The 17,416-nt window shown below is 43.9% G+C and overlaps 1 protein-coding gene across 1 annotated transcript in view; it reads left to right on the top strand.

Moving 5' to 3' along the window:
• Positions 1-17,416, top strand: part of RAB7A (RAB7A, member RAS oncogene family) — a 150,458-nt gene that overhangs the window by 44,904 nt on the left and 88,138 nt on the right. Inside the window, exon 2 of the mRNA XM_085624379.1 lies at positions 7,766-7,827. Coding sequence (XP_085480505.1) covers positions 7,775-7,827 — 53 coding nt within the window. The 5' untranslated portion in view covers positions 7,766-7,774. The remainder of the gene's footprint in view (positions 1-7,765; positions 7,828-17,416) is intronic.

The raw sequence follows: 17,416 nt of genomic DNA, 5'->3' as shown, positions 1-17,416 counted from the left end.
TCTCCCTTACCAATTTCAGTGTAGTTCTGGCAGGGTGCTTCCAATTTAGCACATAATCAGGCGGATGATTTTAAAGGTTTTGTTGCATCGGAGCTTATTTAAGGTCTTTTATTTGTAATTTTATAGCACAATCTAAAATAATTGTCACTCGGACGTTGCACGGTAGTAGTATGTGTTAACGTAAAATTATTTTGATGAATTTTAATTCTGGATCATAAGCAGCACCACTTAAATTATGCAGCAGTGGAAACCTATTAAGTTGCAATGAATGGCAAATTGCACATTAATTTTTTGGCAGCCCTTCTTTAATAAGCCGCTGTGGAGACCAGTTGGTACAGTTCACATTTGGTGTGTCTGCATTAAGCGGTACCTTAGCATTGGAGACTCATCAACTCCGAAAGGGGCAAAATATTTGTCACTTGCAACTGTAAAATAGCAGTGATGTGGAAATAAAACTGTGTTAATAATAGAAAACAAAATCTAACACCTATGCAATTTCATTGCAAGACCGGAGGCTACCATTATGCAATAACCTTTTTATTGCTGCACCAACATGCAGCTCTTTAGAATATTCAATACATCATAAATATAGACCTTTCAACAGATTGTTCCAACGCCATACAGCTCCGTGACAACTAGGAATATTCCTCTTTTATTAGCTGTTCCTCAACAGCTAAGTACACTTTCATTTACCTCTATGCTTCTACTTGTTTCAAATGCCTATATTTTATTACAATCAATAGACTTATCAGGTAAGTTTACCTATTTGGTAGCCCCCCCCTCACCCCACCGCCTTCTAACTTATGGTTGGGTTAGATTTGATAGTTATTTATACAGTTTCTTTCCTCACTGTACGCCTTTCAATGCGAGCCTGACCACTGTCGGCAGCTCGCTCACATCTCTATCAGCGTCCTGCAGCTTATATCTCACGTGACGCTCACTTTCTCTTTCTATGAGAGACAGGCAGCAGGAGAGGAGGCCTCCCGCTGGTGCCAAAGAGGCTGTTTTTTTCCCTCCGTTGGGGGACCGACCAGCGATTACTTGCCGGTAGGCCGCCTGTGACTGGTGCCAGAAGAAAAGCTCACTACCAGCCTTAAAGTCTGCACACAAACCGAGCCTTCCGCTGACTTCGTAATCTGAGAAGTGGTAGTCCAGAGAGGCGCAGGAACGGTGAAACGTAGGGGACAAAAGCGCCTCAACAGGCAGTAGAAGTAGGACAACAGGCACGTACCCGTTGTCAGCACAGTACATAGAGTTGCTAAGCAACGAACCAGCTCATCAGCTGTTTACAGTTGCAACACAACGATCAAGCCAGCCTCCCCTTTCTCTAAACCTGATCTGACATAGCAACAAAATAAAAGGAGAAAGTAAAGACAAAGGGGACAGAAATTAAAGGACCACAGGAGAACTGTGAAAAATCCCCTAGCTATACTGTTTACCTAATAAGGGTTTATTCTCCTGAGAAATTGGACTAGATATTAATCTAATCGGGTAAGAATGTCAGAGAATAACATGCAGGGTACGGTTGATGCCTCCCTTAGCCAAGATACCTTTAAAAGTTACTTTGGACAGGAGTTTAAATCTTCCCTAAAAGAGGCGTTTGAGGCTGTACTTGATACGAGATACAACAGCCGAGGAAGAACCTTTTGATACCCTCACAAGAGGAAACTCCTCAGTCTAAAAGATGTGACAAGCCCTCAAGGTCCAAACACCACTCTGAGGCACACGCCATTGGCAGCCTGAGTGCTGCAAGTGAACTAGAACAATCAGATAGCTGGAGCGCTACAAGTAACCATGGTATCCACAGCGGCACAATGAGAGAGCAGCCATCTTGGTGCAACAAGCATGGGTGTCCCTCGCAGCACTAAAGGATCGAGTAGCCTTCATGGCACAAAGTAGCACAGTTTTTATTACCAATGAATATCCATTTGAGATGGACAAATGTGAAGAGGCAGACTAATGTAGATTTGACCGTGTGGAAACGTTAGACAAAGATTTCCAGGATGAGGACCTAGAACCACCTTCTACTTCAAAAGTTATAAGGGACCCCTCGGTGCCGATGTTTAATCCCACCCGTATTACGCACCCTACAGTCTGAGTGGAGGCCTATGGACCATGTGACGTCCTTCATCAAATATTGGATTTGTAATTTTCTTTATAAAGGTCTTCGGCACGCCGCCTGCATTAAATAAAGTCTCTTTATTGGACAACAAATCGGGAATATGACTGAATTTAGATCCAGAGTTGTTGACCTTCCTGTTCAAAACAGGAAGGGACCCTAGGAAGGCTTACAACACTCTTATACAGTGTCAAAATAAAGTAGTTGACACTCTAGGCCCACTGGCCGAGATAGTAGACCTGGCTGAGGAGGCTTCCTTTAAGGGGGTGCCTGCGGATGTTAAACTCCTCCGTGGATGGAGCCAGCAAGCTCTATGCTTACTTGGTAATTCTAATGACTAATTAATTTCCAAAATAAGAGCTCTTCTGATGAGAATCTATCCAAAACTAGGTGACCTTGCCAATAAAGATACATGGGGAGATTTCAACGGCCTACTCTTTGGAGTGAGCTTTATTAAAATTTTAGGGATGTATGTTTCAACGTTCTCCACCTTTAGCAGAACTCAAAGCAATATGTGATGCATGTTCATCAATAGATTTTGGAAGGGCCGACAGTAGGGGACTGCCTGAAGGCTGTGGTCAGAAAAGGTCCCAATTCTATTGTCATGACCAACGAGGGTATGGTAGAACTTTGTGGAAAAAGCAACTTCTTCCCACAGAGAGAACAAACCTCCCTGCTCTCAAAGCTACATGGGCAGATACCAGGGATCTGGTGATCGAGGTAGGAGTACCCTCTCAAATTTGGTTCTTCTCTTTTAAAGGTAGGGGGAAGGTTGTCATTTACCAAAGGTATGGTCCAATATAACAAAAGATTCTTGGGTTTTACAAAACGTGAAGGGGCTCAAAATAGATTTTTACGAAACACCTTACCAATAAATTCTACCAAGAGCTTTCCCTTGACCAGGAACATTTAGATCTAGTAGATTAAGAAGTAGCGCAAATGTTTCTCAAAGGAACAAACTGCAAGGGGACCAGCTCGTGGGGGGGGGGGGGGGGGGGGGGAGAGTCTGTACAGTTTTCCTAGTAGAAAAGGGCAAGGCCTGACTACCAGTTATCATTCTGAAGGCTTAAAGTAGATATTTGTTCTTTAGACACTTCAAGATGGGAGGATATCTATCTTTTAAGGGACATTTTGCAAGAGACTTGCTTGTGAAGTTGGATCTCAAGGATGCTTACTTCGCAATCCCTATGGATCCTCACAGTCAGAAGTACTTAGGCTTCAGTTGGAAGGGCACTCTCTACCAGTTTTGTTGCCTCCTCATTGGGCTTTCATCAGCCCCCTGGTATTTCACCAATGTCCTAAGACCAGTAGTGGTGGCCTCCTTGAGATGGAGGGGAGTACGCTTCGTGATCTACCTAGATGACATACTACTGATGTCTCAAGATCAGAAAGAATTGATGCACATGAAGTGGACAAAAGAACTTGGAGCAGTTAGGGTTTATTATCAATATAGAGAAATCAATTATGGTCCCTACACAGCGTCTGGAGTTCCTGGGATTTTAGGTAGATACCACAAAGACACAGTTGTGTCTCCCTCGGAAGAAGCTAACCAAATCGAGAAGGAGGTAGCTTATGGTCTTTCGAAGGATGTGGTGAGTCTGAGGGGTTTGGCAAGCATAGCCAGTATTGAGGAGGACAGCAGGGCTGTCTCCCCAGGACCGTTGCATTACAGGGCTCTTCAGAAACTGAAAACCTTAGGTTTAAGAAAAGTTATTTGGTATACAGACTCAGTTCCTCTATCCCACGAGGCTTGAGAGGACCTCCAATAGTGGTTGAACAATCTGGACAGCTAGAACAAGAAATACATTTTTGGAAATAGCCTAGACAGACTGGGGTCGGGGGGGGGGGGGGTGCATGCTGAGAGAATGGTCCCGGGAGGAACTCCCCTTACGCATAAACTGCTTGGAGATGTTGGCAGGCCTGAACGCCTTGAGTTTTAGAGACACCCTAAGTAACCACGTTGTCTTAATTCTGTTACTCAATTTGACCGCCGGGGGTAGCAAGGTCAAATCCGCTTGCGGATCTAGCCAAAGAATTTTAGTATTTCTGTTGGGCTCAGAAGATCTTATTGAAGGCGGAATTCATTCCAGGTCTTCAGAATAAGAGAGCAAATTGCAAATCTAGATAACTACTGGATTCCAGCTATCTGAAATTGAACCTGCGGTTTTTTAAGGGGATTCAGAATTTGTGGGGCCCCTTTGCAGTAGATCTATTTGCAAGCAGACTGACTTATCCGGTATTACAGTTCGAGACCAGACCCCAGGGCCTTAGCAGTGGATGCCTTACTCAAGATTTGTAATGGAGAATTGCCCCCCCCCCCCTCCCCCCCCCCTCCACACATTAATACAAAGGGTTTTGTTGATGGTACAGAAAGAACGGTCCAAGAGTGTACTAGTGACCTCCTTTTGGAACACGTGTGGTTCCCTTGAGGGATGGAGCTATCAATGGAAATTCCACACTTAATGCCAGGAGTTGTAGGTCTGTTAATAGGACGGGATGGGGAGGAACATCCTTTTGTTCTAGAAGGAAGCGTAAGCCTTTTTGTCTGGAGGATTTCAGGAGATCCAAAAGCCACTCTGGGCTTTCAGGAGAGGCTAAGAACACATTGGATGAGTCATGGGCACCTGGCACCAGTATAAGATATATGCAAAAGAAACAATTGCTGTACGGAATGCTGGACAATGCAAACATTCACCCCCAGTCACAAGGATCTGGGTTTAATCCATTCTTTTGCTTGCCACAGCACCCCAGTTTGGACCCAGCCATATGCAAATCAGTCTTGACCCTGTTCTTTATGGGAACAGTCCATCCCAAACTGTCAGTCCGAAACCGGTCCCAGGATGCTTGTTTCTGGTCCAGGAAGACAGGGAAGACATGGCTTGGCAGTTCGGGCTGGACTATTCACATGAGGCACAGGGTCAAGACTGATTACTATATAGCTATGTCTGAACTGGGGTGGGGAAGTGAGCTAAAGAATGATGATGGATTCAACCCAGATCTGTGACTGGGGCTGAGTGTCTGAAAAGTTTCAGCACTACGTCATCATCTCCTTGTGTTTGCCAGTGTAAGATGTACAGGAGTTTGGAAGAAATGATGTAGTTGGTGCTTGGAACAGAATGTTGATCCAGTGGAAGCTCCTGTAGTAGAAATAGCAGATTATCTTGCAGGTTTATTCAGATTAGGTCTGTCCTATCTAACTGTTACAGATCTAGCATTTCAGCAGGACACACTTTAGTGAATGATTTTGCAATTGGTAGTGAGCCTTTGGTTCGCAGAGTAGTTAAGGGTATAAGACTTAGACAAGCGCCTAGGGCTAGCTATAATTCATTATGGAATGCCAACCTTGTCTTTGACCTGTTTGTCTCTTGGCCTGAAAATTGCTTCCTCTCAAATATTCAAGTTAGCAACCTTACTAGGTTTCATTTCATTTAGAAGGGTATTGGATGTTAAGGCTCTACAGATTTGCAGTGGGTACTATTCTGCAGAATGGGTTCACTTCGAGATATGGAAAAGAACCAAAACAATGCCTGAGCATTTTTTTTTTATCCCTCTTTTAAAGACTGTCAAAAGTTGTGTAGTAGCTTGCATGAAGGTTTATGAACAAACCATGTTAGAATTTAGACCAGATGGTGAGGATCAGTTACTAATTTCCTAAATTAAACAGTTTAAGGCAGTATGTACAGCTATCATTTCTAGATGGGTGAGAGTAGTGATGTCGGAAGCATGAATAGATTTATCTAGATTTGGTGCACGCTCATCTAGGGCTGCAAAGGCCAGTAAGGGTTTTTGAGCAGGAGATACACTTGCAGATGTACTAAAATCAGCAGACTGCTCAAGTCTTAGCACTTTTGAAATTTTTTATCTTAGACCTGTTCAACATGTGAACATTGTGGCACTGGGAAGCTTTAAACGTGTATAATGGTAGCCTCCGGTCTTGTAATGAAATGGCCAATCTTCAATTACCTTGCGGAGAGAATCTTGATTTCTTTAAAGATAAAAGTGGGTAACATTATCCCACTCACCACACCCTGCTACTTTATATTAGTTAAGTTATAAATAGTACTTTGTTTGAATGTTTATGCATTAAAGTGTTTCTGTAATATTGTGATTTTAAGAATGACATTGTTGATTTCTAACTCTGTCATGTGCTGAGAATTGTAACCTGATATTTTTCCCATCGGTATTACTTGATTTCCATTTTATTCTAGGTAATTCTCTCATGTAAGTCTCAGATGGAACTGTGGCATTTTTCGTCGCAGCTTAAAGAGGAAGATTCTTAGTTGTCATGTAGCTATATGATGATGGAATGTTATTTATGTTGAATTGAATATTCTTTAAAGAGCTGTATGTTAGGGTAGCAATAAAAGGTTATTGCATAATGTTAGCCTCCTTCACTTTAATGAAATCAAGATTCTCTCTGCAAGGTAACTGGAGAATCTCCATTCTTCTATCCACTGAGGTTTTTTTTGTTTTTGTTCCCCTGCTACAGACAAGCCTTTCCCTCAGCCCATAAAATAAGGATGCTCACACTGGATGTGTACAGTATCTGGCAAGCGGCTGCTAATGTTTAATTACAACAGCTGCAAGTAACCTGTTAACTTCTGTGGTATCTGATGCTGCATTGCACACCAGTGTGTATCTATATTATCTTTTGATCAGGTTGAGCAAGAAACTAGGATGTTTTTTAAAGTGTTAGTTATGCAGCACATGATGGTTTATGCATTGCTTCTATGCGTTGCTTCTATGCGTTACATTTGTGTATTTTCTGTGGCAATTAGTTATTTACCTAAGTAACTTGACTAGCAGTGTAGTAACTGCTTTAGACTTAAGTTGCATGAACAGCAGGGCAGTGGTTGTTCAAACACGGTTTAATTTTTTATGCTAGACCACTTTTCTGTGACGTTTTAGTGAACCAATATATCCAGTTTTACAAATCTTTATTTATTTTAAATAAAATGTGATTTTAGTGAAGCTTTTGTTTTTTATGTAGCCTTAAAGATGCAATTTCACTACACCCAGATTTTCGGGCATGCTTTCTCAGTTTAAAATGAATTTAATTCAGTTCTCCATTTCCAGACTTCCCGTTTGACCCACTGTTCATATTAATATTCTGTCGGGGGAGAAGTGGTTGTCTGGCACTTGCTGTCAGCGTCCAGAGGTTTTACCTTATGCAGTCATTCCTTTGGGAACAGTGTTTGTGGTGCCCTGAATATTATGTGAGGCTTCGCTTTATAAATAGGATGGCCCTTGATCGGTCCATGTGGCTCCAGGTTACATTGGCTTTGTCCGCATTCATGCTTCAGGAATTCACTCTTTCGACTCTTGAAGAAGCTAGCTCTCATTTATATTTTTATATAACAATGTAGGATGTTTTGCCCATCACCGAATTCTCCCTTCTGTGGCTGACGAGAGCACAGATTATTATAATGATTAATGTTAACTAAGCTACAACTTCTTCGTTTGTTGAAGAAATCCACCTCTTGACTCGTCATCCCTATGTTTTAAACTTTCACGTGTTGAGGTGTAGGTGAGTTGAGAAAAGGGATTGGAAGCAAGATCATATCCGTGCTTTGTTGCAGGACAGAAAAATAGTAATGCGAAGTCCTCAATACCTAGCCCAGCTGACAATGCTTCTCTTTCTTTCAGTTGTAAAAGATGACATCCAGGAAGAAAGTGCTGCTCAAAGTCATCATTCTCGGAGATTCTGGGTAAGTACACCAACTGATCATTTCTGATGCTATTTTGTACTCTGCCCTGCACAGGGGAGATTCACATGCTGCTATTGTGCAGTTCATTTGTGTCTGCATTTGGAGATTCACAGTTCCTTAATAATTCTAAACAGTATTCATTCTGTCATTTCTAACTGTCACAAGATTTATAAATTGTTGGATATTGACACTTGATTAACAGATGTTGGCAAAGTCACAATGACGTCAATGAAACCTATTTGTTTTACCAGGTTTTCTTATGGTCTTTTTACTGGTCGCGAATACGGTCTGCAGTTTCAGAATGGTAAACCGAGGACTAAAATAAAAAAACAAAAGCTCTAAGAGCGACAGCGTATCCAGGATCACACTGCCATCTCTGAATTTTTTATTTTTAAAGCACAATAAAATCCCAGATTGCTGCAGTACACAACCTTCTCAGAATGCTATATTTAACAAGCATTTACAATGCAATAGTCTCTGCATTGTTAAAGTTAGAGCTATTGGCATTGCTCATGACATTATTTTTGTTTTTAAAACATTTAAAGAAACGGCATTGTTATTTAAAATGTCAATAGCTTAATCACTCTCAAATGCGAGACCTATTGCATTTGCACCCACACACAGCCACCCACACAGAGCCACTCACATAGAGCAACCCACACACAAATAGAGCCACCCACAGAGCCACCTACACACAGTTACCCACACACAGACAGAGCCACCACGCTTGGAGCCACTTACAAAAAGCCACTCACCCACACACAGAGCCACCCACTCACGTCAGACCTGACAGATGCATGTAAAAAGTTAAAACGAAAGCCATAAAGCTACGGTTGCAATGCACAACTTGGCAATCAAAACCTAAATGTTTAAAGAGGGACAGGATTCCAGGCTAGCCAATCAAATCCGAGCTAATCGTTCTTGCGAAGACTTTGAATTGCATTTTACAAAAGGGTTGTAGGTGTGCCCCCACGTGACCAAAGCGAATGCAGACAAATCGGGGCTTGATACATGAATGGATCCAGGGGAAGCTACTGTAACAAATGAACTCTGGTGCAATTAGGGAGGCTCCGAAAACCAATGAAAAAAGCCAATAGTCTCCACTTCCCAGAGTATCTCAAATTATTACAACCTTCATCCGAATGTATACATAGTGCAGCGTGCTTTGAAGACAATGTAACAAGCACCTGTTCAACCAGCACGCGTAGTTCAAAGCGATCAATCTTATTTTTTGCCATACAACTTGTCACTCCGGGAACTGCAACGTTGAACTAAATAATTAACAAAACTTGAAACTTTAAGACTAGAGACCAGCAGTTAAGCACACATGAACGGCTCAGTTCTGGGATGGTCGTTACTGTAATAACTTGCGCCTTCAGATTTATTAATCTCGCTTAAATCTGTTACTGTCAGCACTGTTGAAGGCGGTCGAACCGAGGTGTGCCATAAAGAGAAACGCAAAATATCATGAACTCCACATGCCACACCCACCTCTTCACAATTTTAAACAACGAAAGGAGGACCCCAGTTAAATGTCATCCGGGACGCCTCAAATAAAGATACATGGTTCATCTGCTACTCCTTCCCCAAAAACAAATAGAACTGATCCTGTCAAAGGACACACTGAATGTACTCCGTTATTTTAACGTTGCTAAATTACCTCTCCCGGAGTATGCCTAAACTACGCCCCTAAATAAAAGATTCATGCTTTACCCTATAGCATCCTTTGGCATGAAACCTATATATAAATTATACAAAAATAATGCATTGCAAAAGTCAGATCCAGCGAGCTTTGGAAGCTCACCCTTCCAGTGAAAGGCACCTATTGGATGATGCCGCCTCCATAGGGATCGTTACAACCTGCTCTACACCCAGTTACGCCCTGGTCACCTCGCGCGTGGTGACCTCTTCCTTCTCCGAGATCTTGACCATGAGCCGGTCGTTCTCCAGCTCCAGGGAGCGCACGGGGTCGATATACACAGCCAGGCGGTCGTTGAGCTGCCGCAGCTCCTCTTTCTCCTACAAGCGGGTAATGCGGGTGGGTGAGAGCGGGGTGCCGGGCCCGGCGGCTCGGGGTGCTGCTGCGGCTCGCCATACTGCCTGGAAGGGTAGGGTGTGGGGGGGGACGTCCCGTGCTCCGAAGGGCGCGCTGCGGCGGTGCTTGACGGCTCCTCTACCCGGCTATAGTAGCTCCACCGCTCATTCAATCTCCCGCCCGCTGGAGCGAATGGAATCCAGAAGCGCGGGCAAAAGCTAAACAAAATAGCTGCCACCCTCCCAGCGCAGGCGCGCCTACAATAGGCAGAGACAAGACTGGGTCGCACCGAGACCACGCCCCCTGGGAACGACTATTGGACTGCTCCGTTCTAAATTGGTCTTTTAATTTGCAACATTGTTAGCGTTTACTGCGCTTGAAAAAGAAATCGTGCCCCACAGACAGCGGCATTTCTGACACCGACCCCATTACCCCGCTTTGTAACCATGTTTCTCCGAGGTCAAGCAGAAATGCCTCGGAGAAACGGAGCGGCATTTTCGGATTCGGGGGCGTGTTTTTCTTTCTCTCCTCTTGCCATTGGCTGGAATGTTTCCATTCCAGAGGGGAGAGAGAATCGAAAAAACACGCCCACGAATCCGAAAAAGACGTGGCTTGTTTGGAGAGACAAAGCTCTTCTCCAATGGCTGCCTAGCATTTAAGAGGACAGCCAATGGAGAAGAGGAGAGAAGAGGGGCGGGTTCAAGCCCCACTACTCATTAAATCTCTCGCGAGCGAGACTGCGCAAGCGCAGCCTTCGCTATCCGAGACCTAAAAATGAGTGTTTCTGCATTGTGGGGTGGAAGCTAACGGCCTGGTATGCAAACGGCCCTGTGGCAGCATGCAGCCTAAAAACAAGGAATAGGAGAGCCAAGGAAGATGACAATGCTGGAAGTGAGATCCCAAATTAGGCGTACTCCCCGGAACAGTGTGATCCTCTTTAAAATAACTTTTTTTTTAAACTTCATAATTAACTGTGGAAATTGATGCATACCCAAAGAGTGCTGTAAGCAAAATAAAGCCATATTTAACACGCCCGTGTGTCCAGCTTGCGTGTTGCAATCTCAACAGTAGGCACATGATGTAAGCAGAGTGCCATGCTATGAAGCTGAAAACTACAGAGGTGTCTCACTGCCAGATAATGGCAGGTGCATAGCAGTATATCTTTCTGCAATATAGTGGCCCCATACTGGTGGAACTCTTTGACATTTGGCAGTAGACTACTAAGGCTCTCTATAGCAAGATGCTAAAGTAATGCCAGCTGTCAACCGTGGAAGGACACAAATCAAACAGTCAAGCATGGTAAGGCAGTTAAGCCATCCGATAAGGAGCAGGTTACGAGAGCCACCCAGTTACAACCAGGGATAGACCGAAAGCTCATTCTGTGTATTGTACTACAGACTGTAGATATCAGACGTGGGGTGCAACAAGCTGTCTGTAGATAGAAACCATGCAGAGACTGTATAAACGTCAAAGCTAATCCTTAAGAACTTGGAACATTTCAGAATGGAGTGTGCCACCATTGACACATCTGCTGTAATGGCAGTAGGATGTCACACATTCTTCCCTACGTAAGCCCCCACCAAGACTTTCAGACACCAGTTTAAGGAATCAAGGTTTTGTAAGTTGGCTTAGCTAGTCGCTCTGTGCAGCCTGGACAAGCTGATATCTAGCTAGAAGCGAGGACTCTTGTCATTGTAATCTTTGTTGAATATAGTGCTAAAATAAGAGGCTGAATGAGCTGAAATAACATCTTCTGATCATGAGCCTACACCTTTAAGTAGTGCCAGTATTTCAAATCCCTTTTGCCTGGACGTAGATTAGATACAAACAACAATTGTTTCTGTCGAGTCATGCAATTTCTTTTTTTGGTTATACTCATTTATGTAAAGAAATCTGGGGATAAAAATTGATCTGGGGGAAAAAAACGCTAGAACACAAACCTAATAACAAAGTAAGTCATGACTTCAAACTCACAGATTATCCCAAAGCAAGAGTGGCTCCTAGCATACTTTGTTCCATAGATAATACATTGTAAAGTCATAATTGGTCCATACCATTAACTTCCTCCGCCCCCACTTGTGCCTTGTTTAGCCCTTGGGTCCTCTAGATGCCACAATGTCCATGAATGGCTGCCTAGAGTATTTTTACCACACCTGGCTCTTTCAGGATAATAGTCTTAAAACATAGTACGGTCTGCTGCTAATGAGCTTATTTGAAATTACCTATAACTAATGGGAGATAGTTGGGATTTTAGTTGGTTACCTTTGAAACAGTGTCTCCACTGGATTTACCTATTGTATTCTCAGATGAATAGGCCCACTAATATTCACCATTTTATTTTGCAAAACACTTTAGTTTGAGTTGAGATTTTAATCTCAAGGGTTTATGGATAGCGTTAAACTGAATCTTGCTAATTGAGTTGATTAATTCGCACCAAGAGCCCGGGACACCAAACTAAGATGGCCAGAAATTACATGTCAAACCTGATACATTATAAATTTAACGTTAAAGAAGCAACAGACAACTTTTAATGGTAACCAGTAAGTTATGTTACACAGTTTTGAACTAATCTCGGGTGTTGCCGATTACTCTACCTGCGTTCCAGCCTATAGTTTTTTCACTCGCTTTGCCACTCTAGTCAGACCAATTGTATGTAAATCGGCCCTAATGCTGCTTCACTCCTTCTAGCCAGAACAGCTAGGCCATGTCCTCTACAGACAGTAACGCAAACAACCCCAGACCGGCTTTGGCCTGATTAAGACTGTTAGTGTTGACATCTTTCAATACTCTGTGAATAAATTGAATGATTTGAGCTGTACTGCCCCTTCAACACTTTTTTTTGTTTGTTTTTTTTGTTCATTCCTAAGGAAAGGAATGCCACTGAGTTGGTTAGGGACCCCACTTGATGTCAAAAAGTAGTGTGCATGTTTGTTCTTTTAGGAAAGATGGCGCATTGACTTTGAAACCCCTGTACATTGTGCTGGGAAGGTTTTTTTTTTCTTCTTTTTTTTCTAGAAGATGCTCTCAACCTTACAATACAGAAAAACGACACTACTATTGTCACTTTTTATGTTGGAAAGTCTAGCATTCCTTTTAACAAGAACAGCCAGGATGGAGGTTTACTGTCGTAGTGCACACTCTCCAATAAAATGCGTTATTGGATTAACAGAGCTCAGCCAAGTGTCACACATCTAGTGTTAGGCTAATTTGCGTACGTTCTCGACACACTTGTGAAATTGTCACGCAAATCTGACCGAAAAGTGGCCAGTGTTCTTGCTCTGCTAATTTCTCGCACTCTGCTGGCTCCTGGTAAATTGTTTCAGCATAGTTCATTTTCTCGAATTGGCACCTAATTGTCATTGAACAGTGCTTGCAGTACGGATTCCTACCGTGGAGCTGATTTACAAAGCAGTTAAAGATTCTGCCGCACGTGGGCCATGTCCATTATTGTGCAGGAATGACTCGTGCTACACTGACTCTAGATTGGCCAGCAGCTTGTTATGTTGTTACTCTGCCCTTTTGTCAGATATTGAGGAGAACAGAACTAGTCATGAACTGCTGGCGTAGCTACTTGTACTCCCTTTTCATTTGTGAGGTCATCGGTTACTAGTGCTGGCCTCTGTCAGGGCCCTTCTAATTACTCGTCAGGAAGTCTGTTAATTGATGTGTGCTGTCAATTGAGCCGGCCATCCTGAAGTGCTGTGAATTGAGGAAAATGTGTGTTCACTACCGTGAGCCAATAGTCACTTATGCCATCAGAGGTCCGCAGTACACAGGATGCACAGATTTTGGACCTGCCGAATCCAGGATGCCACCAAACTATTGAGGAAAGAGGAGCTAGTCCAATGACAGTTTGGTGGCAAGGCAAAGTGCCATCAAAAGGTGTTGAATTCTTTAACTGTTAGAGCTTTTTTAAAGCCCTTGTTAAAAAGAGTAATTCGAAACTCCTTACACAGATGTAACTGGTCGTCCGGGTCAAGCAGATCAGAGTCTGGTGGTGGGGTGCAGTGCTAGCAGTGGGCTTAAAGGACGGAAGAGAAATGATCCCCGGTGCCATGGCCTACCAAGGTTCCCATCGGAAGTGTCGAAAATCCTATCCCCTGCATCCGTGGGGGGAAGTAGGTAGCCGGGTTGTCACGAGGTACTTTGGACCTGAGGATTAGGGGGCTGAGAGCAAAAAAGGCCTGTTTGAGGCACAAAAGCATCCAGATCGATCCCCGGGTCGCAGAACGTTTGTGCATACAATCCGGGTTGGCCACTGCCGCCTGCCCTGGAGGTGGGGGAGGCCCTGGGCCCAGAAGTGTGTTCCCTCTGCCAGAGGGATTTTAAGCATTGTGCTTGTAGCTGCACAATTTTCATCTCCAAGGGCGCAATTACATGCGAGACAGCATTCAAAATTGAGGCATCCATGACCCTACAAAACTGGTCATCAATGGGGAGGTATGTAACCTCCTCCAAGTATTTTTTGAAATCATCAAAGGGCTCATAAGGATGCAAGATGCTTCAATATAGGGGTAGTAACAGTAGGGCAAGCTCTCAATGTATTTGTCTCCCCAAGGGAAAGAGCAATAGAATGTATCAGCCCTTGGGCCAACACCTGATGTACAGAGGGTCGCAAACAGCCTGGGACGCATCCCACTAAACACCTCTAATGAGGCGAGTCTTACCTGCACCGGCTCTGAAATTCAACCTGCCGAATTGTGTTGATACCAGACTAACCCCGTAGAAGAATTGAGGCTGGGCGCATTTCACTCTCCCTTCTGAGTGAAACTAACACGCCAGGAGGTAGGGATGCGTGGAGTGCGTAGGGAAAATGTGCCCGACGATCGGCTGCCCACTAGGGAGCTGTGCATCATTTTTACAACTCTCCATAGCCCAGCAGACGGGGGACGGGAGCGTAGGAACAAAGCGTTCCCGCGCCCGCTCTGCAAAAGAAACAATCGGAAGTAAAACAGTACACTATGAATCGCACACACAGCAAATCATACAACCTGCAAGAGAGAAACAGTACTTTGCTTTCAGTTGCTGAGCTGCAAAGAAAAAGGATAGTCTCTGCCGAAGGTCATTGGGCTATGCAGGGCCCTTATTGGAAGAACTGTGTTTTCCGTTCCCAAAGTTCCATGGGAAATGTAGTTTGTTGAAATTACTGATTGTTACAGGCTGATTTGAATAAAAGTGAGAAGCTAAAGCCCAACCCTCACCTCCAGGTCCTGACATAGAATTTCCAGGAATACTACATACACTTCTTTGGCTATTGATTGGGCTTACGCCTAGGGAAAAGCGTATCTCTCTATGTAACATTTCAGAAAGCCACTTCTCTAAAAGCCCCCAAATTGCCAACATTTAAAAAAGATTTTAGACCCTTTACTTTAACGAGGGCTGTGTTGCCTGGTAAAAATGTTTGAGGCATGTGAGCTGTAGATCGCCATTTGGTGTTAGGCCCGGACGTTTGTACTTTGTTGTTCGAAAAAGTCTTTCAAGTCACGAGGTAGGTTACTCCTCCTTTCGGTATTGGTGTTAATGGGCATCGACTCCATTGTTCAAGACGTGTGCAATTTGTGTTTATCGCCTGAACACAACGAAGACAAATGGCAAGCCTGCCGATCCTTCCGATCAAAAAAGACGTTCCGTGACTGTCTGGCTCGACATCACAATGTGTATCAACAGAAACAAAGGACTCCGCTCCAGACCTGTTCGGAGAAGATGTCTACCAGGAGATCCTCGAAGCACATGGAGCCGAGGCAGAGGAGGAACAACAAATTGACGTGTCTGAGGAAGACTCCAACATCGAGGAAGACATCAAACCCAGTCAGCGTACCGTGAGTATAGATACTCCTCTGCCCCAAAAACTTTGGGCCAAGGTTGACATCGAGATGAAGTTTCCAACGCCCAGCCTTCTGGCTCGGGACTGAGTCGACCTTCTTCGGGGCCCGAACACAAGACTTCGGCACCAAAACATAAGCCAACTGATCCCTCCAAAACATCAGCACCGAAACACTTCGGAACTGAAATACTTCGGAACCAAAATCATCGGAGCCGAAATCCTCTGCATCAAAATCCTCCGCTCTAAAAACGTCCACACCAAAATCTTCGACATCAAATTATGGCTCCAAAGGAAAAGTCTGTTCCTCCTCCATCCAAGGAGCTTAGTTTGGACGTTCCGCCTGCTAACTCTGGCCCCCAAACAGAAGGAACTGGTTATTAACCCTAAAACAGGACGCCTTTCTGCAAAATTGCCACAAAAAAGAAAAACAGAAGTTGAGTAATCTTACCATATCCCTCTAAAAGAGAAAGAATATGGGATTAATAATTCTCCTCCACCTCTTTCCCCTTCCTGACCTCCTCCACCTATTGACCCTAACCTTATAACACCCACAAATTCCCCTCAGCCACAATCTCCACTTCAGCAAGATGGATGTGCCACACGATTATGCTCCAAACCCCTGGGTAGATTCTAACACGGATCCTATTAACGACCATGATCCAGATCTATACCCATCTAGGCCTTCTCCTCCAGATGATTGATTATTTTAATGGTCTATATTTGAGCCTACAGGAATGCCATTTGAACAGACTGCAAACGCTTCAAAATGCAGCAGCTAGGCTACTGTCAGGTACAGCTAAGTTTGCGCCTATTTCCAAAGAAATTAGAAAACTGCACTGGCTTCCTGTGAGGAAGCGGGTCTGTTTTAAAGCCCTTTGTATTGTGTTTAAGGCACTTCAGGACATGGGCCTGGAGTTCCTGAAACAAAACATCCAATGGTATCATCCTAAAAGGACGTTACGGTCAATGAAAGCCAGGTTGGCGATAGTACCACGGATAAGGAAGGCTTCCTGGGGCGGAAGAAGCTTCATTTTGCGAGCCACCAAGGCATGGAACGCCCTTCCGCCCTTTCTTAGAATGTGCCCTGATCTTCTGGCCTTCAGGAATAGCTTGAAGACCTGGTTGTTTAATAGGTAGTGGGAAAGCTTTTGTCCCTTCCTTTAGGAATAATGAGTAGCGCCAGGACACCCTTGGGTAATCGCGCGCTATATAAATCCCCGTAACATAACATAATTTGGGGTTTACGGAATTGCTTAATAGAGCTGCACAATATCTTGGATTGCAACTCCATAAGGAGCCTCTTGAGGAAGATTTCCTATTTGAGACATTAAGTGCATCACAAAAAACTGCACATACACTACCTATGCTCAAGGGTATGTTAAAACATGCAGATGAGGGGTTCAAAGATCCAGTGCATGCTATGATACTCGCACCTAGAGTGGCCAAAAAATACAAGGCGGCTCCTACAAACCCAATTTTTATTCGAGGCCAGGTTCCACTAGATTCGTTAGTGGTTTTAAATGCTCGCAAACTGGCAAATTCTCAGTCAACAGGAGATGCTCCACCTCACGACAAGAAATCTAAATTAATAGCTCCCTCAGGCAAGAGGGTAGCAGCACAAGCAGCCAATCATTGGCGCATAGCTAACGCACAAGCACTCTTGGCAAGATATGACAGAGCTCATTATGATGAGCTAGAGCAACTGAAGCAATATCTGCCTGATGAGCCTA

This window comes from Triturus cristatus, chromosome 9 (genome assembly GCF_964204655.1).
Source record: "Triturus cristatus chromosome 9, aTriCri1.1, whole genome shotgun sequence".
NCBI classification, from domain to species: Eukaryota; Metazoa; Chordata; class Amphibia; order Caudata; family Salamandridae; genus Triturus; species Triturus cristatus.
Note: the sequence above shows the minus strand (reverse complement) of the source record. Positions and strands in the feature narration are given on the sequence as shown.